This window comes from Hypanus sabinus, chromosome 2 (assembly GCF_030144855.1).
Source record: "Hypanus sabinus isolate sHypSab1 chromosome 2, sHypSab1.hap1, whole genome shotgun sequence".
Classification (NCBI taxonomy): domain Eukaryota; kingdom Metazoa; phylum Chordata; class Chondrichthyes; order Myliobatiformes; family Dasyatidae; genus Hypanus; species Hypanus sabinus.
Window position 1 is genome coordinate 29201592 of NC_082707.1, and position 25347 is coordinate 29226938.

Consider the following 25347-nt stretch of genomic DNA (forward strand, 5'->3'; position numbering starts at 1 on the left):
ACTTTTTAAAAAAATAAACTATTTGTGTTTTTGCACATTTTTAATAATCTATTCCATATACATAATTGATTTACTTGTTTATTTATTATTATGTTTTATTTTTTCTCTCTCTCTGTTTGATTATATATTGCAATGAACTGCTGCTGCTAAGTTAACAAATTTCACGTCACATGCCGGTGATAATAAACCTGATTCCGATTCTAATGTTAAAGTTTAAGGTTTCACCAAAACTAAGCATTTTTCAAGATTGTTTATTGTCAACACAAAGTACACTGCAGATGCTGTGGTCAAATAAACACGTACAAACAAGCTGGATGAACTCAGCAGGTCGGGCAGTATCCGTTGAAAATGATGAGTTCATCCAGCTTGTTTGTACGTGTTTATTTGTTTATTGTCATACTGGTTGGTAACCACTTATTAAAAAAATAATACTTTTTATAAGATTAGATTTTTAAACGAACTCGTATTTTCACACTGGCAGAAAGCAGTAGAGCAGCTAAAGTAACGGTTTATCACCTTTCTCACTTTTCACTGGCCAAGTATTAGCTCATTACCCACATGATGTAATTGTTTTAATTATGTAGCCTATTCACTAATTTAACTCTATCTAAGGAAATTCTTTATCTAATCTATAAAAGTGATAGATTTTTCAAAAGCATCACTTACACCCCTTTGCATTAATTCCCCTCTCGGCAGCATTTCTCAGCTCTTTATTTAGTTTGCTTAGTATTTGTATGTTCGTAGTCTACAATAAAGTGGAATCTTGGAATTAAGTCTGCTCACCATTTTTTTGACTCTTGAAAGAACCCTAAGATCAGAAATTAAGCAGAGATCCAACATACTTCAGTACAAGAGTGTAAAGAAAAACAAATGACTGTTCCTCCAGATCCGATGCAGCATAAAAAATGCACAATAAGCATAAAGAACAAAAACATAAATATAAAAGTAAACCTGTAAAACGCAATGTGCAAGTAACTGTTATATACATACAGGCTGCTTGTATGTACATAAAGTGACATTAGGTGATGTGTATGTAAATGTGCCCAAGAGTTGCTCAGCCTGACAGCTTGGGGGAAGTAATAGTTTTTGAATTGAGTGGTTCCTCATGGATGCTGTGTTGCCTCTTCCCTGACAGGAGTGGGGCAACAGTCCACCAGCAGGGTGGGTAGGATCCTTCATGATATTACCAGCCGTTTTCCACATCTTTGCTGGTAAATAGACTGGTGCTGGTAATGTGTTGCCTTAGAAAGTAAAATCCATAATACTGCTTTTTACAGCAGAAGCTGAAACACAATAACCATGATTTCCACATTATTTTGAAACATTCTGGGAGAGGTCACGACTCCACCTTGACACAATTTCTGCTTCAAGGTGCACAGTACGATGTCCTTCCCTGTGTGGGGGGAGGGGGGGGGGTTTCTTTCTGAACACCGGTTCAAATTATAGGTGGAACCAGAAACCAAATCAATGCTAGATGGAGGTCCATTTCAGGCAAGTTCCTCACCTCTCAGCTTTCCAGCTGCACATTATCTTGGATCAACCCCAATGACCACTACCCAGTGCTACTGCTGGCCACCTAGTGCTTAGATCTTGGTATCCCAATTCCAAAGGGGCAATGATTTCTGAATCGTCATTCCTTCACATCCACCAGCACTGCAGACAGGCCCTCATTCTTTCCCAGCCTCCACAAATATACTTATAGACCTGTGTCAATCACACTGAGATCACCATAGTCATGTCTTGAAATGAAAGTGAACATACAGTGAAAAGTTGTCACAGTAAAATGCAGAAAGCATTTTAAGCTGGGATAAATCTTCAAACTGCTGGCAACCTTCCATGTAAGCAAGATAATTTATAGGCACCCTTCAACCTTCAGTGAACAGTGAATTAACAGATTCTGGAAAGAGTCTGCCATAAATGTCACAAATGAAGATATCACAGGCCATGACAAAGTATGATCTATAGTCTGGTGGCCTTTCAGTGCTGGTCTCCACTTTAGAGTTGTTGGTATTATCTTCGTCCCAACGTTGCGATTTGCTACTGTCAGAGCTACAGTATAATCAGCATTGAAGAGTTCTGTGTCTCTGTCACCAACATCCTTAAAGTGGGTGCTCTGGACACCCCCTAGTCATTTGGCTTGGCTGCCTGTCCAAGTAGTTTATTGCTGAGGATGTGACCATCTTTCATCCACTGCACGTGCCCGAGCCAGTGAAGACCTCTTTACTTCATGAATGCTGGGGTGCTTGGCTTCTTAAATTCTGAAAGGACAGCTGTGTTGGAAACATTTTCCTTCAGTGAGATGCCAAGAACACTGCAAAGACTGAAGATAGAAATTGTTGAGCTCTCTGTTTGTTTTGGCAGCTGTACGTAGTCCATGCTTACCTACCGTACCTCAAGATTCTTTGACTGCAGACCTCACTGAAGAGTACGTCAGCTCCAAGAAGGTGCATCTTATTCTTGAAAGATACACTACAGTATTTACTGTCTAGTGAGCTGCAGTATTTCAGAATTCAAAAGAAAAGGGTATGAGAATACACCAGTGCAGACATCCCTAATTTCTCCTGTTGTCTAAAATAAAGTTAATGGCTTGCACACAGTAGAGGCTATCTCACTGAAGTTTTAGCCTTACAGAGAAATTCTTAATCCACAAGCAGTGATGCTGACCCTCTCAGTCTCCAATTTCCAAATCTGGTCATCTACTACATTCTGCTCACTGATAAACCTCACTATTGAATGCAAATCTTGTTCTACTCTAACAAAAAGCTTTTGTGTTAATTTTTTTGGATAATTTAATTATTGTATTAATAAATACCTACAGGATAGTTAAGAAACCCCAGTGAACATAGTAAACCATTAATCTTTCATACCTGGTCATTCAGGAAGATGGGCTGGTGTCAGGGCAAGGCTTTCTATGTAATGCTGCACTGAAAACACAGCAAACACTTTCTAACCAACAGACATTAATTTATTTCATCAACACAAATGCTGATTTTGTTAAACATTGCAGGTGAGAAATTAAATTTTTTTGGAGAAAGATTACAAGAATAAAATTGATGGACAAGAGTTTTAAGTTTTAGTTCAGAGATACAACACAACCCTTTCAAACCTACAAGCCACACTGCCCAGCAGCCCTCCTATTTAATACTAACCCAATCAAAGGACAATTTTCAATGATCAATTAACATCCTAACTGGTATATCTGTGGACTGTAGGAGGAAACCCATGCGGTTCACGAGAACATACCTTACAGGCGCCACCAGAATTGAACTCCAAAATGCCCTGAGCTGTAATTGCGTCGCACTAACCACTACACTACCATGTCGTCAAACCCTTGAAACACAATTAACTTTAAATTAGCCAGATCGCACCCACAGTATTGTGTGTAAACTGCAGAAAATGCTCACTATCCTGCCAACTATCAACAGTACAATTGTGTTACCTCCTAACTGTCCATCTGTGAAAGATTATGCAGTTCTCACGTTGGTCTAATTAGGCTCCTCAAAACCCACAAAGCCAAGTTTGTCATCTTATTCCAAAGGAACACTGAAACCATCAGTATCCTAATTTTCTGAGACAGTTGAAAATGAATCACCAAAGGCATGAATAAAATATGAGGCCTTGCTCATTTTAATCCAGACTGAATATATTGTAATGACTTTGCTGACTGCTCAAGTCAAAATGACAACTTTGATTAGAAGTAGCCTTAGTTTACATAAACCTACAGGCTTAACTGTTTATTTTTCAGAACCTAGACCTGTCAAAACAGCCTAGAAATCTGCAGCGCTGTACTTTAAAGCATTTTTAATGCAATAATACATTTTTTATTTCACTTGTCCAAAGATAGTAGACCAAATGGCAACAACATCAGCTTTAAAAAATTCTTTTGGCAGTACAAAATGTTAAGAACTTCTGACATGTCGCCTTCAACCCCCACCCCCCACCACCAGCAACCTAAAGGAGTGCTCTTGACATCAGTGGATAAAAAGTTTTTAAACTAGTGTTCCATAACAAACTAATTCAGTTCACACTGAAAAAAATAAAAAGTACCAACCATTTTTATTGTGGGTTCCAGGAGGATAAACAAGCCAATAATAACTCCGCATTTCTCAGAGTTATCCTGACAAATCATACATTGAAAACATCTGACCTTCCACTAGAAACTAGACACATCATGCCATTATTCCTGACTAGGCAGTCACGCCACAATTTACCTTGCATTTCACAGCTGCGACAATCGTTTAGGAGCAGTTTCCAACGATGGCAATTCAATGTTAAATTGCATGATTACATAATCCAAAGGTTATTTGAATGAAGTATCTTAAATTTCTTATTATGAATTAAGGTAATAAAACTGCAAAGATTCAAAATACCCAAGACATCTTCAGAGTAATGGAACAGTACCTAACCTTGTGTAATGCTGCATAACTGATGTGACGTGCCTGCAAGTTTCTCATTGCACCTATGCATTCGAGTATTTCTGCATATGACAATAAACTCAACTATTGACTTTTAGACCACAAGACATAGAAACCGTATCAGGCTATTTGGCTTCTCAAATCTGTTCCGCCATTCCCTCATGGCTGATTTATTCTCTCTCTCAACCCCATAACCTTTGATGCCCGACTGATCAAGAACCTAAAAACCTCCACCGTAATTACACCCAACGACTGTCTGCGGCAGAGAATTCCACAAATTCACCACCCTCTGGCTAAAGAAATATTCCTCATCAAAATTCTGAGGCTGTTCCCTCTGGTCTGAAACTACCCCACAATAGGAAACATCCTTTCCACATCCATTCTATCCAGACCTTTCCATATTCAATAGGTTTCAATGAGATCCCCCCCTCATTCTTCTAACTCCAATGAGTAAAGCCCCAAGCAATCAAGCTCTCCTCGTAAATTAACCTTTTCATTCCTATGACCATTCTCATGAACCTCTTCTGGACCCTCTCCAATGCTAGCACATCTTTTTTTAGACAAGGATCTGAAATCTGCTCACAATAGAGTGCCTTCTGACTAATGCCTTATAAATCCTCAGGATCACATCCTTGCTTTTGTATTTTCATCCTCTCGGAATGAATGTTAACATTGCATTTGCCTTCCTTACCACCGACTCAATCTGCTATTTAACCTTTAAAGAATCCTGCACAAGGAATCCCAAGTCCCTCTGCACCACTGATTTCTCGCCATTTAAAAAATATTCCACACCTTTATTCCTTCTACCAAAGTGCACGACCATGCGCTTCCCTACACTGTATTCCATATGCTGCTTCTTTTCCCATTCCCCAAATCCAAGTCCTTCTTCCTCAACACTGTCTACCCGTCCACTTTATCTTTGCGTTGTCCACAAACTTGGTCACAAAGCCATTAATTCCTGCACCCTTGATATACAACATGAAAAGAAGTGGTCCTAACACTGACCCCTGCGGCACACCACTACCACTATCAGCCAACCAAAAAGGCCTCCTTTATTCCCATTCCTGCTAATCAGCCAATGCTCTGTCCACACTAGTACATTTCCTGTTATACTACCGGCTCTTAACTTGTTAAGCAGCCTCATGTGTGGCACCTTGTCAAAGGCCCACTGAAAGTCCAAATAAACATCCACTGACTCTACTTTGTATATTCGACCTGCTTTTTCCTCAAAGAATTCCAACAGATCTGTCAGGCAAGATTTCTGCTTTAGAAAACCATGCTGACTTTGGTCTATCTATCACATGCCTCCAAGTACTCCAGTACCTCATCCTTAATAAAAGACTCCAACATCTTTCCAACCACTGAAGTCAGGCTAACTCCCTTCCTTCTGCTTTCCTCCCTTCTTAAAATGGAGTGACATTTGCAATTTTGATATTTTCAATAGTTAATGCAAGTGATTTGAAGTTTGTGTACAGAATAGACAGCACAGACCTTTTGTCAAATCCATGTATTTTGGAAAGGTTCTCCAAGTGGACAGCAGAGATTACACTTAGTCTGTACTATACTGTAGCCAAAGGAGCATCTGTTTAATCACCACACAATGCCATTTGCAAAGTCTTCCTGAATGAGCACTGGGCAAACAAGATAAAACACCAAGTAGCAACAGGCTCTCTTTCAGAGCTTGCTTGCCCCATTGAAATACAGATTTGTTATCCAATTATATTTTTTCCCTGAAAGCTAAAGGGGCAACTTCAAAGTATTATAGATTTTAATCAACCAGACTGAATTTGAAAACAAAAAGTTGTTTTTGAGCTTTATAATTTTTTTATCCCCCCAGTGTGAACTGAATTTGTCTGATGAAAAATTCTCATCCAGGTATAGAATTTAAGTTAGAAAATATTGTAAATGCATTATCATATAGCAAATTTAAAGTTGATTTCCTCACCCCCCCCCCCCTGAAATGGGATACCATTTTCAAATAAGAAATAATTTAAAATCCTTTCTTCTAATTTATTCTTCAAGGAAATTATTCAAAGTTATATAGTGTTCTCAGTGTATCCCAAAACAACTTGAGCTTTAAGGTTTAATTATGGTTGCAGTTATCTCCAGACTACAAATTGTTTATGGGGAAACATAGTCTTTTTAAAATTGGGATTTACTGACATCCTCATCAGTCAGATAAAAATTTGGGAAGTGGTTCTCAACAAGGATCTGGCCTGAGACCATTGTTGCTGAAACAATGTGGATTCAGGAATCAAAATACATTATCAAAATTTGCAGACAATGTATTGCAAAGATAGTGAATGGAAAAGCTGAACAAAATACAACAAGGTACCCGATTAAAGCTTAATGTGAGCTAGAAAGATTAAAGGGACAACAGATACACAATAAATGAGGCATTGGAGCAGTGATCTACTTTTAATTCCTCAATACAGAATTAAAAATCAGAGAACTTAAAGTAAACTTGAAGAGTTTGGAGTACTGTACTGTGAATGTTCTAGTCTTCATAATTTAAAATAGGATATACTGCCATGTAAGATGCAAATGTGTTTTACAAGAATACCACTGTTGTGTATGTAAATTGGGGGTTGTGCTGCAGTGTAGGTTGAAGTATGATTTGATCCTAATCCTTAACTGTATGTCACGTTTGAACTTACGGGACAAACTAGAAACAGAGGTGGGGAGAAATAAACATTAATATATCTATGGACACTTCCAACAAATCCACCAGAGAATAAGACAAGCTTCATTGTTCAGAGATTTAGTTAGTATACAAAACATATTAATAGAAAAATAGGGGTTTTTAAGCATAACAACATGACTGAAAACTGGTAGAAAATTATACTTTAGGTGGTTACAAAGAGACTTGTATGGAGCATAAAAATAAAAAGGATCTGGTGAGTCAAATATCCTCCACTGTAATGCAGCAACTTATTTTACTTCAAGAATGTACAAATGTTGGTACTTCTCATAATTGATCATTCAATTATGGTCAGATCAACCATTCAATCTAAATGTCACCCTCTTTCATTAAGATATATACTGCAGTTTCAATCAGCTAATGAAATCACCAACACAGTGAGGACACCCATTTAAAAAAATCAAGTATTGATCTCTCATTATTTGGCAAAATGAGTACTGGCTTTGGCCAAAGAATGGTAACAGCATTGCAGCAAGAAAGCAGAAGCACAAAAAGGGGAAAGTCAATCAAAAAGATGAATTAAACTATCAAATATTCAGAAGGTAATATGTTCAGCAAACAAAGTACACAATTAGAAAGCAAGAGACTTGCCATGAGAGGAGGCTAACTGAAGAACACCCATAGAGAAAGAAGATTCCTGCAGTTCCACCAGGAAATCTGCTTGAGAAAACCTCACCAGCTTAGATTTGGAACAAGAGTCCAAAAGCAAAAGTATAGATGTAGAAAATTTGAAAGCGAAACAGAAAAATCAGGATGAAAGGTCATTAAACTGAAACAATAGCTCTGTTTTTCTCTCTCCACAGATGCTGCCTGAGTTGCTAAGTATTTCAAGCATTTACTGTTTTCATTTTAGATCTGGAGCAAGCTTGGGGACCCCGTTTATTTCAATGGAGAGTAACAGCTGCAAGGTATGTACAGGCAAGTTATAGCTAATCTATATCTCGTTATAATTAATTGAGTTAAATGTACTTTAAAATTTCTTAAGTGTTTCCTTGTGTTAAAAAGATTTATTTTATTAATATCTAAACTTCAATAGTGTTGAAAGTTTCTGAGTATCAGAGGCATTTATAAATATTTGAACTGTCATTTTTGATGGACTTTGAATGTCAAAATGTGGCTTCAGAGAAAACACATTAACTTAGTTCATACAATAAACCCATAAAACCATAAGACATAGGAGCAGTATCAAGGTCCATCGTGTCTGCTCCACCATTCCAGCATGGCTGATTTATTATCCCTCTCAACCTCATTCGCTTGCCTTCTCCCCATAACCTTAGACATCCTTACTAATCAAGCATCTATCAACCTGAATTTAAATATACCCAATCACTTCGCCTCCACAGGTGCTTGTGGCAATGAATTCCACAGGTTCACCATCCTCTGGCTAAAGCTATTCTTCCTCATCACTGTCCTAAAGGGACATTTTTGTATTCTAAGGCTGTGCCCTCTGGTCCTAGACTCCCCCACTATAGGAAACATCTTCTCCACATTCACACTAGGCCTTTCAATACTTGATAGGTTCCAACAGGATCTCACCTCATTTTTCTAAACTCCAGCAGGTAAAGTCCCAGAACAATCAAATGCTCCTCAAACATTATCCCTTTTATTCCTGGAGTCATTTTCATGAACCTCCTCTGGACCCTCTCCAATGCCAGCACATCTTTTCTTAGATAAGGTGCCCAAAACTGTTCATAACACTCCAAGTACTGCCTGGTCAATGCCTTATGAAGCCTCAGCATTAAATTCTTGCATTTATCTTCTAAGCCTCTTGAAATGAATACTAACACTGCATTTGCATTCTCAGAGCCAATTTCTTTATAGTATCACTTTGTTTCCTTATCTTTACGAAAAGATCATCAGTTCAACAGTGTCTTAAATTAGCAAGACTCAATCAATAACATGACAGTTGCCATTCCATTTGTATATTTGAATCCTAGAATGTTCTTTTACCACAATTAGATGCAAATGTTCTGCTATTAGTCCACATAATATAGTGGGCTGCATCTCAAGAAATGATGAGTCAGAGTATGGGAAGGAGATAGAAAGCTTAGTGATATGGTGTCATGATGACAACCTCTCCCTCCATGTCAATGAACAAAAGAACTGGTCATTGATTTCAGAAAGGGGGCAGTGCACATCCTCCTGTCTACATCAATGGTGCTGAGGCTGAGAAGGTTGAGAGCTTCAAGTTCCAGGGTGTGAACATCACCAATAGCCTGGCTTGGTCCAATCATGTTGATGTCATGGCCAAGAAAGCTCACCAATCCCTCTACTTCCTCAGGAAGGTACAGAAATTTGCCACATCGACCCTTACTAGTTTTTCTTGATGAACCATAGAAAGCATTCTGCCTGGATGCATTAAAGGTTGGTATTGCAACAGTTCTGCACGTGACCATAAGCAACTGCAGAGCTGTGGACACAGCTTATCACATCATGGGAACCAGCTTCCCCTTCACTGACCCTGCCCACTTCTCACTGCTTCAATAGAGTAGCCAGTATAATTAAAGACCCCAGCCAACCCAAGCATTCTCTCTTCTCCCCTGTCCCACTAGGCAGAAGAATCAAAAAACCTGAAAGCACAAACCATTAGGTTCAAAGACAGCTTCTATCTCACTTATTAGACTCTTAAACGGACCTCTTGCACAATGAGGTGGACGATTATTATTGGACCTTACAATTGACTTCATTATAATCTTGCACTTTATCATTTACCTGCACTGCACTTTCTCAGTAGCGTTTACACTTCATTGTGCATTGTTATTTTTTTACCTTATTCTAGTTCAATGGACTGTAATGATTTGATCAGTATGCACGACAAGCTTAGTATATATTTGAATAATAAAACAATATATCATGCCAAAACCAAACTGATGCTTAAAAAAAAGTGATATCTGTTCCTCAATTAAAAATAGAAAAATTTAAGTATCAACAAGGAGATATATGGAGAGAGTTACCTGGACTGGAAACTCTATCACGATACTTGGGTGTGTATTCATCCAGCATCTGGAGCATTACCCACATGGTGAAGCTGAACAGACCAGCTAGGAAGCCGTAAAAGACCAGATAGAAGAGAAAAATCAAAGCTGTATGAAAGGAATTAAAAAAAAAGTTAAATTGTGTTTCCAAAATGCCTCTAACGCCCTGGGTCCATTTTATAGTTCATACTTGGAAATTTTATACAACAAGTAGCTGAAAAAATTCACTGGTGCTAACTTACCTGTCAACCAGGCTACGCACAGAGTGCCATTTCACATAGCACCACAGCTGTATGGAGCCTAAACCAGTTGTGGCACCCATTTGGAATGTGAACTGGGAAAAGTGGATGACGAAAGAGAATAGATAAGCACTTTGAATAAATGCTTAAGCCCTTTGTGCCAGGCATCATTTCAAAGGACTTGATATGGATATTAAAGCAAAGCATTTGAGACCATCTCCGTACCAATTCTTTGCCAGAACAACCTCAAATCTAATCACCTCTTCTGTTTACTTTGCCAAATCATGTACATTCTACTTCTTCAGATATTCCTGAAATACAACTTTGAAGTTTGTTTATTTATTTATTCAGATAGGATTGGAAGGGCCTCCCAGCAACCACTGATTTAACACCAGCCTAATCATGGGACACTTTACAAAGATTAATTGACCTACCAACCAATATGTCTTTAGTATGTGGGAGGAAACCAGAGCACCACATGGCCATGGGGAGAACATGCCTCTCAGGGTATATAGCAAATATAAACTTCACCAGCAACCAATCCTCAGACATGAATGAGGAATGGAGATCGAGTTTAAAATGCAACCCTGAGCAAATAGTTTTCCTGAACGTGTTAAATGGAGTTGATTGCAAAGCAGACAATGCTAGCAACATTCATTTTGGGTGTCTGTACAAAGGAGGAGTTTTGTGAAACTATAAAGTAAGCATTATTGATACATTGTGACTACTCAATTGTACTGCTGTTACCTTTGATCTTTAGCATATAAAAATATCAATATTGGGTTGGAAGGCCTCCTCCTCCAAGAATGCCTCATTTTGTTGAATAAAACACTTCGGTATCCACAAGCCAGTGTTTCTCCGGTAACATTGTTCGTTCATGTTACAACAGTACAAACTTCTCACAGATAGCAGTGGCAATTGAACTTGGTTCACCAGTAATGCGCTGTGCTAGCCTCTACACTATGGTGCTGCCCATAAATAATCTGCCCCAGGGTATTATGTTTTGAAGCAACCCTCTGAAAAAAAACACATATTTGAAACCCTTCATCTCTAAGTATTGACCTTAAATTTCTCATTGAGTCAGCCTCTTAGGCTGTACTTTTACCATTCACTCTATCAAAATTGGATGAAATTTGTGTTTTTAAGTCTTCTGTGCTTCTGTGGAAGACTATTGTCATCATGAGAGAGCATTGCTTTTCTGCATGGAATTGTGATGTTGTTGCCACCTTGTTCCTTGAGGGGGTAGGAGAGGACAAGCAGTTTCTGGGTTTCATTGTTTTAGACATAATACAGAGGGCATGAAAGAGGTGAGAGGCTGCACTACTGAAAAGGGAGAATGGAGGGTTCATCCACAGAGGCCATGTTATAAAGGTCTCTATCACCTTATTGTGCTCAATGTCAAAACATCAATGCTTCCCTTAATGTTTGCAAAACAAAAGAGCCGGTGATTCAAGGGGCGACAGTGGCGTGGTCCACATGCTCCTGTCTTCATCAACGGTGCTGAGGTCAAGAGGGTTGAGAGCTTCAAATTCCTAAGATTGAACGTCACCAATGGCCTGTGCTGGTCCAACCAAGCAGATGCAACAGCCAAGAAAGCTCACCAATGCCACTCCTTCCTCAGGAAGATAAAAAAATCTGGCATGTCCACTTTGATCCATACTGATTTTTATTGCTGCATCATAGAAAGCATCCTGTCCAAATGAATCACAGCAACTGCTCTGCCTTAAACTACAGTGGGTTGGCACACAGCTTAGCCCATTATGGTAACCAGCCCCCCCCCCCCCCCCATCGACTCGTCTACATTTCTTGCTGCCTCAGTTAATGATATAATCAAAGACCCCACCCACCCCAGCTGGACATTCTCTCTTCTCCCCTTTCCTAATAGTAGAAGATACAAGAGCCTGAAAGTACGCACCATTAAACTCAAGGGACGCTTCTACCCAGATGTTATACAGAATGGTACAATACAATGACCCTCATTATGATCTTGCAATTTATTGTTCACAAGCACACACAAAATGCTGGAGGAACTCAGCAGGCCAGGCAGCATCTATGGAAAAGAGTAAACAATTGACATTTTGGGCTGAGACCCTTCATCAGTCCTGTCCATCAGACTTGGGCCTGAAATGTTGTTTGTTTACTCTTTTCCATAGATGCTGCCTGGCCTGCTGAATTCCTCCAGCATTTTGTGTGTGTTACCTTGATTTCCAGCATCTGCAGATGTTCTCTTGTTTGTTTCCACGCACTGCAGTTTCTTTCTAGCTGTAGCAATCTATTCTGCATTCCATTATTGTTTACTTTATACTACTTCAATGCAATGTGTAAGGAGTTAATCCATTAGAATAGTGTGCACCACAAGCTTTTCACTGTACCTCGGTATGTGTGGCAATAATAAACAGTTTGGCTGGAGCTCAGAAATAAGAAAAGTGCAATTACATTGATGGGATTATGCTGCAGGCTCCTCCCCTCCTCCACCACCGGATAGACACCGCATGGAGGAACAGGCATCTAGACAGATTATAGAAAAGTGCAGAGACAATAGGGTGGTCATAGTGGGATCTTTTAACTTCCCCATTATTGATTGGAACTTCCTTAATTCAACAGGCTTAATGGTGCAGGATTTCTTTATGGTTTCAAGTATTAGATGCAGTCTGGAGAGAGTCCAACTAGAGTAGCAAACATGCTGGACCTGCTTTTGGGAAATGAGACAGGCCAGGTGACAGACCTGATAGCCCTGACGATGATCTACAAATTATGTTTTGAGATAATTATTAGCAAGGATAAAATTGGATCTTGCAGGAAAATACTAAATTTGAGGAGGGCAAATTATTACAAGATAAGACAGGAGCTTGATTGGGAGCAATCGCTGCTGGACAAGTCCATGTCTGACATGTGGGAGTTCTTTAAAGACCAGCTAAACAGAGTTCAGGGTCAGCAAGTTTCAGTAAGGAGTAAGGATAAGGATGGTATGGCAAGGGAAACTTGGATGACCTGAGAGAGCCTAAATTTAGTTAGGAAGTAAAAGGAAGCATACAAAAGGATTAGAAAGCTAAACTCACTCTGGGCTCTTGTGGGATACAAAGATAACGGGAAAATGTTCACAATTAGGAAGGCCAAAAAGGGCCATGAATTGTCCTTGGCAGGCAGGATCAAGGAGAATCTCAAGGCATTTTATATTATGAATGAGAGGAGAACGAAGGGGATTGTAGATCCAAGCATAAAGGAGGAGATTTTTGCTTGAAGTTAGTGCTTCAACCACTTGCTCTAAGTAAGTATTAAATGTTAATATTTACCAAGGAGAAGGATTTGGAGGATAGTGTGTCTGGTGTACTAATGTGTTATGACATTCTGAAATTAACCAGGAAGTAGTGCCTCTGGTGGACCCAGAAGATGAAGATGCATGGAATCCAGGGTGATTTGCACATTTGGATTCAGAACTGGCTTTCCTAAAGAAGACAGAGTCAGGAGGGAAGGTTGAATTGTGGCTGGTGGGGGGAATCCATGACCAATGGTGTTCCTTAATGTTCGGTGCTGGGATCTCTATTGTTAGTGAAATAATTTGGATGAAACTGTAGGTTGGTGAAGATGCAGGAAGAAAGTGGAGTTTAATCCAAGAGTGAGGTGCAGCACTTTGCAAGATCAAAGGAAAGGAGGAAGTACACAGTTAATGGTAGATCCCTAATAGCATTGAGGTACAGATGGATCTTTGGCCAGCCGGTGGCATAGTGGCATCAGCACTGGACTCCGGAGTGAATGGCCCTGAGTTCAAATCCAGCCGGCTCCCTTGCACACTTTCCATCCGCGCTGGGTTGAGCGTCGAGCTGCCAACTCGACCTGGTAAAAAAAACTGGAGAATGCTACAGAAATGCCACCTGATTAGCAATCACCAAAACAATCGGTGCAAAAAACTTGTCATGATGACGCCCCGATGACTCCATCAGGAGTTAAGGGCATTCTTCTTCTACAGATGGATTTTAGGATCGAGATGCATAATTTACTGAAGTAGCTACACAAATGGATAAGGTAATAAAGAAGGTATATTGCATGCTTCACTGGTCAGGGTGTTGAATAAGGAAGTCATGCTGTATTTGTAGCTTTACAAAACTTCAGGTATTACACGCAGTTCTGGTTGCCCCGTTATAGGAAGGGTTTGAAGACTGTCAGAGAGCGTGCAAGTGGTTTACCAGGATGCTACAAACAAGGGAAAATGTGCAGATGCTGGAAATCCAAGCAAAAAACACACACACACACACACACACACACAAAGATTCAACATTTCAGGCCCAGACTCTTCAGCCTGATGAAAGCTCTTGGTCCAAAACTTTTAATGTTTCTCTCTTCCCCAGATGCTGCCTGACCTGCTGAGTTCATCCAAAATTTTGTGTGTGTTACCAGGATGCTACTTGGATTAAAGGGCAGGAGCTACAAGTTGGACAATTCACATCAGGGCTCCGTAAAAAGAGCAACTGAGGTTTCAAAGGCAGAGTTTCACCGTGGTTTCTGAGTTGACGAGTTATCAATCAGCAAGAGAATAAGGCAGATGAGATTAAAGCTCAGGTGCGAATGGGTAACTATGATGTTGTTGAGATAACGGAGACATGGCAGCAGAGAGATCAGACCTGGGAAATGAATGTACAAGGGTATACGTGCTATCATAGGGACAGAAATATGGGCAGAGGGGGTGGGGTGGCCCTATTGGTGAGGAATGAGATTCAGTCCTTTGCAAGGGGGGACATAGGATCGGGAGAAGTGGAGTCTGTGTGGATAGAATTGAGGAACAGTAAGGGCAAAAGGACCCTAATGGGTGTTGTCTATAGGCCACCAAACAGTAGCATGGATATTGGGTGCAAGTTGAATAGGGAGTTAACAATGGCATGTGGCAAAGGTAATGTCACAGTAGTTATGGGGGGTTTCAACATGCAGGTGAACTGGGAGAATCAGGTTGGTGCTGGACCCCAGGATAGGGAGTTTGTAGAGTGCCTACAGGATGTATTCTTGGAACAGCTTGTACGAGAGCCGACCAGGGACAAGACTATTCTGGATTTAGTGTTATGTAATGAACAGGATTTGATAAGAGATCATGAAGTAAAGGAGCCATTAGGAGGTAGTGATCATAATATGATAAGTTTTTATCTGCAATTTGAGAAGGATAAGGGCAGCTCAGAGGTGTCAGTGTTGCAGTTGAACAAAGGAGACTATGGAGCCATGAGGGAGGAGCTGGCCAAAGTTAACTAGATGGATATCCTAGCAGAAAAGACAGTGGAACAGCAACAGCAATGGTATTCTTGGCAATAATGCACAAGGTGCAAAATCAGTTCATCCCCCGAAGAAGGAAGGATTCAAAAGGGGGAAAGGGGCCACAGTGGTTGACAAAGGAAGTCAGAGATTGCATAGCATTAAAAAAAAGGAAGTATGACAGAGCTAAGGTGAGTGGGAGGACAGAGGATTGGGAAATTTTTAAGGAACAACAGGACTTAACTAAAAAGGCAATAGGGGGAGAAAAAATGAGGTATGAACGCAAGCTAGCCAGGAATATAAAGGATAGCAAAAGTTTTTTTTAGGTATGTGAAGAGTAAGAAGATAGTTAAGAAAAATGTTGGGCCCTTGAAGAATGAATTGGGTGAAATTGTTATGGGAAACAGAGAAATGGCAGAAGAATTTAATAAGTACTTTAGATCTGTCTTCACTAAGGAAGACACAAGCAATCTCCCAGATGTATGGATGGGCCAAGGACATAGGGTAACAGAGGAAATGAAACAGATTGACATTAGGAAGGAAACGGTGATGAGTAGACTGATGGGACTGAAGGCTGACAAATCCCCAGGTCCAGATGGTCTGCATCCTAGGGTACTAAAGGAGGTGGCCCTGGAAATTGCGGATGCATTGGTAATCATTTTCCAATGTTCCTTAGATTCAGGATCAGTTCCTGAGGATTGGAGAATGGCTAATGTTATCCCACTTTTTAAGAAAGGAGGGAGGGAGAAAACAGAGAACTATCGACCTGTCAGCCTAACATCAGTAGTGGGGAAGATGCTAGAGTCCATTATTAAAGATGAAATAGTGGCATATCTAGATAGCAGTGTTAGGATTGGGCCGAGCCAGCATGGATTTACCAAGGGTAAATCATGCTTGACTAATCTATTGGAGTTTTTCGAGGATGTAACCAGGAAGTTAGACAAGGGAGATCCAGTGGATGTAGTGTACCTCGATTTTCAGAAGGCATTTGATAAGGTCCCATATAGGAGATTGGTGGGTAAGATCAAAGCTCATGGCATTGGGGGGAACACAATGACATGGATAGAAAACTGGTTGGCAGATAGAAAGCAAAGAGTAGCGGTGAATGGGTGTTTCTCGGAATGGCAGGTGGTGACTAGTGGGATGCCACAGGGCTCGGTATTGGGACCACAGCTGTTTACGATTTACGTCAACGATTTAGATGAAGGCATTAAGAATAACATCAGCAAGTTTGCTGATGATACTAAGCTGGGTGGCAGTGTGACATGTGATGAGGATGTTAGGAGAATTCAGGGTGACTTGGATAGGCTGGGTGAGTGGGCAGATACTTGGCAGATGACATTTAATGTGAATAAGTGTGAGGTTATCCACTTTGGGAGTAAGAACAGGAAGGCAGATTATTATCTGAACGGTGTAAAGTTAGGTAAGGGAGAAATACAAAGAGATCTAGGAGTCCTTGTTCATCAGTCACTGAAGGTGAATGAGCAAGTACAGCAGGCAGTGAAGAAGGCTAATGGAATGTTGGCCTTTATTACAAAGGGAATTGAGTACAAGAGCAAGGAAATCCTTTTTCAATTGTACAGGGTCCTGATGAGACCACACCTGGAGTATTGTGTACAGTTTAAGGACGTCCTGGCTATAGAGGAAATGCAGTGTAGAGTCACAAGGTTAATTCCTGGGATGTCAAGACTGTCTTACGCAGAGAGGTTAGAGAGACTGGGCTTGTACATGCTGGAATTAAGGAGATTGAGAGGGGATCTGATTGCAACATATAAGATTATTAAGGGATTGGACAAGATAGAGGCAGGAAATATGTTCCAGATGCTGGGAGAGTCCAGTACCAGAGGCCATGGTTTGAGAATAAGGGGTAGGACAGAGTTAAGGAGAAACTTCTTCTCCCAGAGAGTTGTAGGGGTCTGGAATGCACTGCCTCGGAAGGCAGTGGAGGCCAATTCTCTGGATGCTTTCAAGAAGGAGCTAGATAGGTATCTTATGGATAGGGGAATCAAAGGATATGGGGATGAGGCAGGAACCGGGTATTGATAGTAGATGATCAGCCATGATCTCAAAATGGCGGTGTAGGCTCAAAGGGCTGAATGGTCTACTTCTGCACCTATTGTCTATAAGAGGGATTCATTAGAAAAGGCCAATAAGAATAATTCAAGTGCAAGCAGAGCAGCCATTATTTGAGCAGCTATTCTTTTGAAAATGCCAGTCTTCAGGAGTGGCTTTGGCTCATCAGGCAAAGGCAAGATCAGGCTTCAGTGAGGTACATTGTCTTGTACGTTTCTCTCTCCATTCTTATTTGTTCATTACTCATCTATTAGTACATTACATAATATAGTGGGAACGGCTCCAGGGGTCGTGTTTTGTACTCTGTGGGATGTGGGATAAACAGATCTGCACCAGGTGCACCAAATTGCATCTCCCGAGAGAACGTATTAAGGAACTGGAGCTGCAGCTCGATGACCTTCGACTCATATGGGAGAATGAGGAGGTGATAAACAGGAGCTACAGGGAGGTAGTCACCCCGAGGTTGCAGGATACAGGTAACTGGGTGATTGTCAGGAGAAGGAGGGTAAATGCACAGCCAGTGCAGAGTACTCCTGTGCTCATACCCCTCAATAATAAGCATACAACTTTAGATACTGTTGAGGAGGACGACCTACAGGGGGGAGTCACAATAACCGGGTCTCTGGCACTGTCAGCTGCTGCAGCTAAGAAGAGCAGAGAGGTGAAGAGGAGTGCAGTGTTTATAGGAGATTCCTTAATCAGAGGAACAGAGATGAGGTTCTGTTTGTGCAATAGAGATATCCGGATCGTATGTTGCCTCCCTGGTGTCAGGATCAGGGATGTCTTGGATCGGGTCCATGGCATTCTCAAGGGCAAGGGTGAGCAACCAGAACCTTTGGTACATATTGGCACCAATGACATAGGTAGACAAGGTGAGGAAGTCTGGAAGAGAGATTTTAGGTAGAAAGCTGATAAACAGGACCTCCAGGGTAGTAACCTCTGCATTGCTGCCTACGCCAGTGAGGGTAAGAATAGAATGACTTGGCAGGTGAATGCGTGGCTGAGGAACTGGCACAGGGGGCAGGGGTTCAGATTTATGCATCATTGGGATCTCTTCTGGGGAACCTGAACAAAAGGGACAGGTTCCACCTGTACCCATGGGGGTCCAATATCCTTGCAGGCATGATGACTAGAGCTGTTCAGGTGAGTTTAAACTAAATTGGTAGGGGGATAGAAACGGGAGTGATAGTGCTGAAGATGAGGTAATTGGTTTACAAACAGAGGCAATGTGTTGTGAAACTCTTAGCAAAGAGAGGCTGATGATAGGCCAAAATTGCTGTCAACAGGATGAGCTGCAACAAAATTGAAAAGGGTGAATTCAGGACTGAAGATGTTATATTTGAATTCGCGCAGTGTTTGAAATTGTACCACGGATTGGCATGTATGATGTTGTAGGAATCACTAAATCATGGCTGAAAGAAGATTATAGCTGGGAGGTTAATGTCCAAGGATACACATGCCAAAATGTCAGACAGGAAGGCAGAGAGGCGCTGTTGGTAAAAAATGAAATCAAATCGTTAGAAAGAGGTGACATAGGGTCAGAAGTGTTGAATCATTGTGAATAGAACTAAGGAACTGCAAGGGTAAAAAGACCCCGATTGGAGTTAAAAACCGATCCCCAAACAGTAGTAAGGATGTGGTCCATAAATTACATAGGGATATGTTACTATTATCATGGGGGATTTCAATATGCAGGTAGATTTGGAAAATCGTGTTGGTGCTGGATTCCAAGAGGGTGAATTTTTAGAGTGCCTTTGAGAAGGCTTTTTAGAGCAGCTCATGGTTCAGCTCACTCGGGGATCAGCTATTCTGGATTGGGTGTTATGCAAAGAAATGGAATTGACTAGAGAGCTTAAGATAAAAGAACCCTTAGGGGTAGGTGATCAGACTATGATCGAATTCACCCTAAATTTTGAGAAGAAGCTACAGTCAAATACATCAGTGTTACAGTGGAGTAAAGGGAATTAGAGGCATGAGAGGATTTGACCAGAATTGACTGGAAAAGAGCACTGGCAGGAATGATGGCAGATCAGCAATGGCTGGAATTCTGGAAGCAATTTGGTAGGCACAGGAAATATATACATCCCAAAGAGGAAGTATTCTAAAGGCAACATGACACAACCTTGGCTAACAAGAGAAATCAAAGCCAACATAAAAGTCAAAATAGGGTATATGATAGAGCAAAAACTATTGGGAAGTTAGAGGACTGGGAAACTTTCAAATAGGCGACTTAAAAAAAGTCATTAAGATGGTAAACATGGAATACAAAAGAAAGCTAGCCTAAATATTAAGGAAATACCAGAAGTTTCTTCAGATACATAAAGTGCAAGAGAGAATGGATATTGGACTGCTGGAAAATGATGCAGGAGAGGTAATAATGGAGGACAACTAAATAATGGACCAAACGGCGCACCTCAGGGGTATGTGCTTAGCCCACTGCCCTACTCTCTGTATACACATGACTGTGTGGCTAGGCATAGCTCAATTACCATCTACAAATTTGCTGACTATACAGCCATTGTTGGTAGAATCTCAGGTGGTGATAAGAGGGCATACGGGAGTGAGATATGCCAACTAGTGGAGTGGTGCAGCAGCAACAAACTGGCACTCAACGTCAGTAAGACAGAAGAGCTAATTGTTGGACTTAAGGAAGGGTAAGACGAAGGAGCATATACCAATCCTCAGAGAGATCATAAGTGGAGAGAGTGAGCATCTTCAATTTCCTGGGTGTCAAGATCTGAGGATCTAACCTGGTCATATTGATGTAGTCATAAAGAAGGCAAGACAGTGGCTATACTTTATTAGGAGTTTGAAGCAATTTCACATGTCAACAAATACACTCAAAAACTCTATAGTTGTACCGTGGAGAGCATTCTGACAGGCTGCATCACTGTCTGGTATGGAGGGGCTACTGCACAGGACCAAAAGAAGTTGCAGAAAATTGTAAATCTAGTCAGCTCCATTTTGGGCACTAGCCTACAAAGTACCCAGGACATCTTTAGGGAGTGGTGTCTCAGAAAGGCAGTGTCTATTATTAAAGACCTCCAGCACCCAGGGCATGCCCTTTTCTCTCTGTTACCATCAGGTAGGAGATACAAGAGCCTGAAGGCACACACTCAGTGATTCAGGAACAGTTTCTTCTCCTCTGCCATCTGATTCCTAAATGGACTTTGAAGCTTTGGACACTACCTCACTTTAAAAAAAAATACAGTATTTCTGTTTTAGCATATTTTAATAATCTATTCAATATATATATATAATTGATTTACTTGTTTATTTATTATTATTTATTTTATTTATCATTTTTTTTCTCTCTCTCTGCTAGATTAAGTATTGCATTGAACTACTGCTGCTGCTAAGTTAACAAATTTCACGTCACATGTCAGTGATAATAAACCCGATTCTGTTTCTGAGTATTTTGCATCAGTCTTCACTGTGGAAGACACTAGCAGAATGATGGAAGTTCCAGGTTTCATGAACTGTGTGAAGCTACCATTACTAGGGAGAAGGTTCTTGGGAAACTGAAAGGTCTGAAGGTAGATAAGTCACCCAGACCAGGCGGTGTACACACCACTGTTCTGAAAGAGGTGGCTGAAGATTGTGGAGGCATTAATATAATCTTACAAAATCACTTGATTCTGGAAGATAGGAGAATTCCAAATGTCACTCCATTCTTCAAGAGAGGCAGAAGAAAGGAAATTATAGGCAGTTAGTCTGTCCTCAGCAGTTGGAAAGATGTTGGAATCCATTGTTAAGGATATGGCTTCAGTGTTCTTGGAGGCATGATAAAATAGGCTGTAGTCAGCATGGTTTCCTAACAAGTCTATCAGAATTCTTTTAAGAAATAACATGCCGGAGAGACAAAGGAGAATCAGTTGATATTGTCCATTTGGATTTTTAGAAGGCCTTTGACAAGGTGCTACATAAGAGGCTGCTTAACAAGCTGCAAGCCCATGGTATTACAGGGAAGATTCTAGCATGGATAAATCACTGCCTGACTGACAGGAGGCAAAGAGTGGGAATAAAGGTGGCTTTTTCTGGCTAGCTGCCAGTGTCTAGTGGTGTTCCACAGGGGTCTGTGTTGGGACTAATTTTTTTTAATGCTATATGTAAATGACTTGGGTGATGGCACTGATGGCGTTAACTTGAATCAGTTTAGGAAAATGGACAAAGAAGTGGCAGATGGACTACAGTGTCAGGAAGTGTATGGTCTTTCACTGTGCGAGAAGAAATGAAAGGGTTAACTATTTTCTAAATGGAGAGAAAATACATAAAAAAATCGAGGTGCAAAGGAACTTGGGAGCCTTTGTGCAGGATTCCCTAAAGGTTAATTTGCAGGTTGAGTCTGCGGTGAGGAAGGCAAATGTGAAGTTAGCATTCATTTCAAGAGGACTAGAATATAAAAGCAACGATGTAATGTTGAGACTTTATAAAGCACTGATGAGGTTCACGTGGAGTATTGTCAGCAGTTTTGGGTCCTCTATCCTAGGAAAGATGTGGACAAGTTTCAAAGGAGGTTCATGAAAATGATTTCAGGTTTGAATGGCTTGTGATAGGAAGAGTGCTTGATGGGGTTGGGAACAAAACACTTATTTAAATTGGTATCAAGATCTGAACAACATGTGTGCCAAATGGTCAGTCCAATGTTGCACTGTTCTATGTTCTATAAATTCTATAAACCACTTCTTCTACTTTGCCATGGTGGTACAAACAGCAACAGGCTGATGTACATAAAGATCTCTATAACCAGTCGGCTGTTTCTGTAGTGTAATACTGCTTTATTTCCTAAAGGAATCCACATAAGGAGAATTACTCTCTCACAGGCAGATGAAGAATAATTATGGTTCTGCAATCTAAAATCTGAGAATTAATTCTTGGTGTTCTTTGCCCTTTCCCCCTACCATCCCCATCCCTATCATTGCATTATGCAGTTTCAGTTTATATATGGGTGAAAAATATAACTTATTGCACTTACACATCTGAGATAGCATTACTCAGTGAAATAGGTAATTAACAGTTAAAGACTGAAAGCAAATTATTTCCCTGGTTAGTATATATTTATCCTTTAGTTATCCCTGTCGGGAGTTTTTCTGTCAAAATGCATACCAATCATGTTATGTATACCTACAATGATGTGTATATGGTCAACTTTACAGTCATAATGGCACTTTAAACTCCTACACAATAACAAATATTACATTATTCAATAGGTGCTTGGCACACCTTGGACATACTGTTGCACTGAAGATCAGTAAGTTTAATTTTAGGTATGCTTGTTTACTGGATTTGGAGTTTATGGTTAGTGATGTGAAGGGATAATTGGGTATTCTAAAAAGATCCGAAGTTGTTGATGATTTATCTGCCATGGAAGTTCTCATTTGTCATAAAATATTAAATGGTACCAAAACAAAGCCACCTCACCCTCCCCAAAGGTTTCTTGCATAGGACCAGCAATCCTCAGAGAATTATTAGTTAGATGTTCCTAAGGTCCTCCAACAAATTTGAGGAGGGTATCAATATTTCACGCAAAAGGAAAATACTATATACATTATTAAAAGGCATAAATTTTACTATTTGCAAGAAAATTAAAACAGCACCAAATTATCTTTCAAATCTTTATCTGTCAGAATATTAGATAATAAAGACAGAATTCATTTATCTTTATTTTGATGAGCTCAGGAGCTCTTAAACATTTTACAGTCAATCAAATACTTTTACAGCCACATTTTCAATATAGGAGCCAATTTAGAACCAGCAAGTTCCCGAAACAACTTTGTGATAATATCAAACAATTAGCATTCCATATAACTTGTATTAACTGCTAATTGATATAAATATTGGCCTCCATATCAGGAAATTTTTCCCTTGCCTTCTTTGAAGCAGTTCTGAAGGATCTTGTATATCTACACAAAGGTATCAACAGAAGCTTAGTTTTAAGATCTCAACCATAATAGAAATCTTGGGTAGTGTAGCATTCAGTTCATGACTAGGTTGCTGTGCTCAAGCCTAAATCAAAAGTAAAAATGCAACTGGCAGAGACACTGACAACCACACATTTAAATATACTGAACACCAATTTCATATTATTTTGTGTGTGTGTGGATTATAATATCTTTTGGATACAACTTTATTCAGAAAATAGATTACAACCAAGAATTTCAGGTTTCATGCTCTAAAACATAATCTAATTTGCATCTCCTGTCCTGAAATGTTTTAGAGCTAATGATGTATTTATTGAGACACAGACTGTTCTGATGCAGGAAACATGACAACTAGATTGCACACAGTTCTGGCTTTTGTTTTAATACAGTATGTGATTGATGAGTAGATGCTGGTCAGAAGCATATAAATTACTGTTGATGTTCTAGAATGTAGTGCAATAGTTACATTTACAGATTAAAAAGTAGACGATTCTTAAGTTTTACATTCACTTGTAACACTGCAGCAATCTCAGGGCTGAACTAGAGTGGTAGCTCAAGCATTTTTGATATAATCTTGGAACTATTTGGAGGTGAGAATGCCACCAACTGAGCTGTAATTGACATGGCAAACACTGTTAACTGCAAGAGTAATTTTAGAAAAAGGTATATTTAATTCATCTATATTGGCCTTGTGACATTGTACACAAAATCAAAACAAGTAGGATCTGAAGGTGAAACATGATACTTCATTTTGGTTATAAGTACTTTATTTTAAATAATTGCTTCAATTTTATGATTGAGGAGTGAAGCTTTTATTAATTAAGAATGCAAAGAAATAAAGAATATTTGGAGCATTGAGATTTCACTAACACAGGTTCAGATATAAACCTGGTGCACTGCAGTGCCACCAATGGGAGGAATGTGTAATTTTATGTGAATTAAGTTTCCAAAATTTGACAGTTTCCTTGCAAACACATCCATACAAAGTGATTACTGTCAGAAATAATGATTGAGTGGAACATTATGCACACACTTGTTTCAAAAATGATCTTTTTAACTGTTAACAAAAACCAAAAAAACGTTTTTGAAATTTTACATCTCTTGCACATGGACTGTTTGCAGTAAATTACAATGAATTATTTACACTTGTTGATCTAAAACAGGAGAAGCTCTGGATTAGAATATTTATTGATTGATTCATTCATTGAAACAGTGCAGAACAGGTCCTTCCGGTCCAACAAGCCACACTACCCAGCAATCCATCGATTTCTCCCCAGCGCAATCTCAAGACAATTTACAATGACCAATTAACCTACTATCTGGTACACCTTTGGAATGTAGGAGGAAATCTGAGCACCTGGGGAAAAAAAATCACTGTGCTCATAGGAAAAAGGTACTGACTTCTTGAACCCTGATGCCCCAACTGTAATAGTGTTGTGCCACCAGCTATGCATTGCACAATCTAATTCATTGGCATCAGCAACTTTAATAACTTCATTGGACTGCAGCGGCTGAAGCTGCTAATTAGAGCTCTTTAAATTACTCACGATTTTCGTAGTATGTGACAGGTTGTCTCCACCAACCCTGTACAATGGTCAGAAGTTGAGAACAGAAAGGGCAACTTGATGAGATAATTTGAGACCGATATGTTCCACCAATGTAATTTTCCCCTCCTTCACTTACAATACATACTGTTGCCTTTAACGTGATTAACTTACATTTTTGGGCTTGTAGCTTCAAAGTGACTACCGTGGCACACAATTTTATTCATCTATTTACTCATTTGAA

General features: G+C 39.9%; 1 protein-coding gene across 1 annotated transcript in view; it reads right to left on the reverse strand.

Moving 5' to 3' along the window:
- The window catches only part of atp1b3a (ATPase Na+/K+ transporting subunit beta 3a), a 46939-nt gene that overhangs the window by 14350 nt on the left and 7242 nt on the right, over positions 1-25347 (reverse strand). Inside the window, exon 2 of the mRNA XM_059993923.1 lies at positions 10071-10199. Within this exon, the coding sequence (XP_059849906.1) occupies positions 10071-10199 (129 nt within the window). The remainder of the gene's footprint in view (positions 1-10070; positions 10200-25347) is intronic.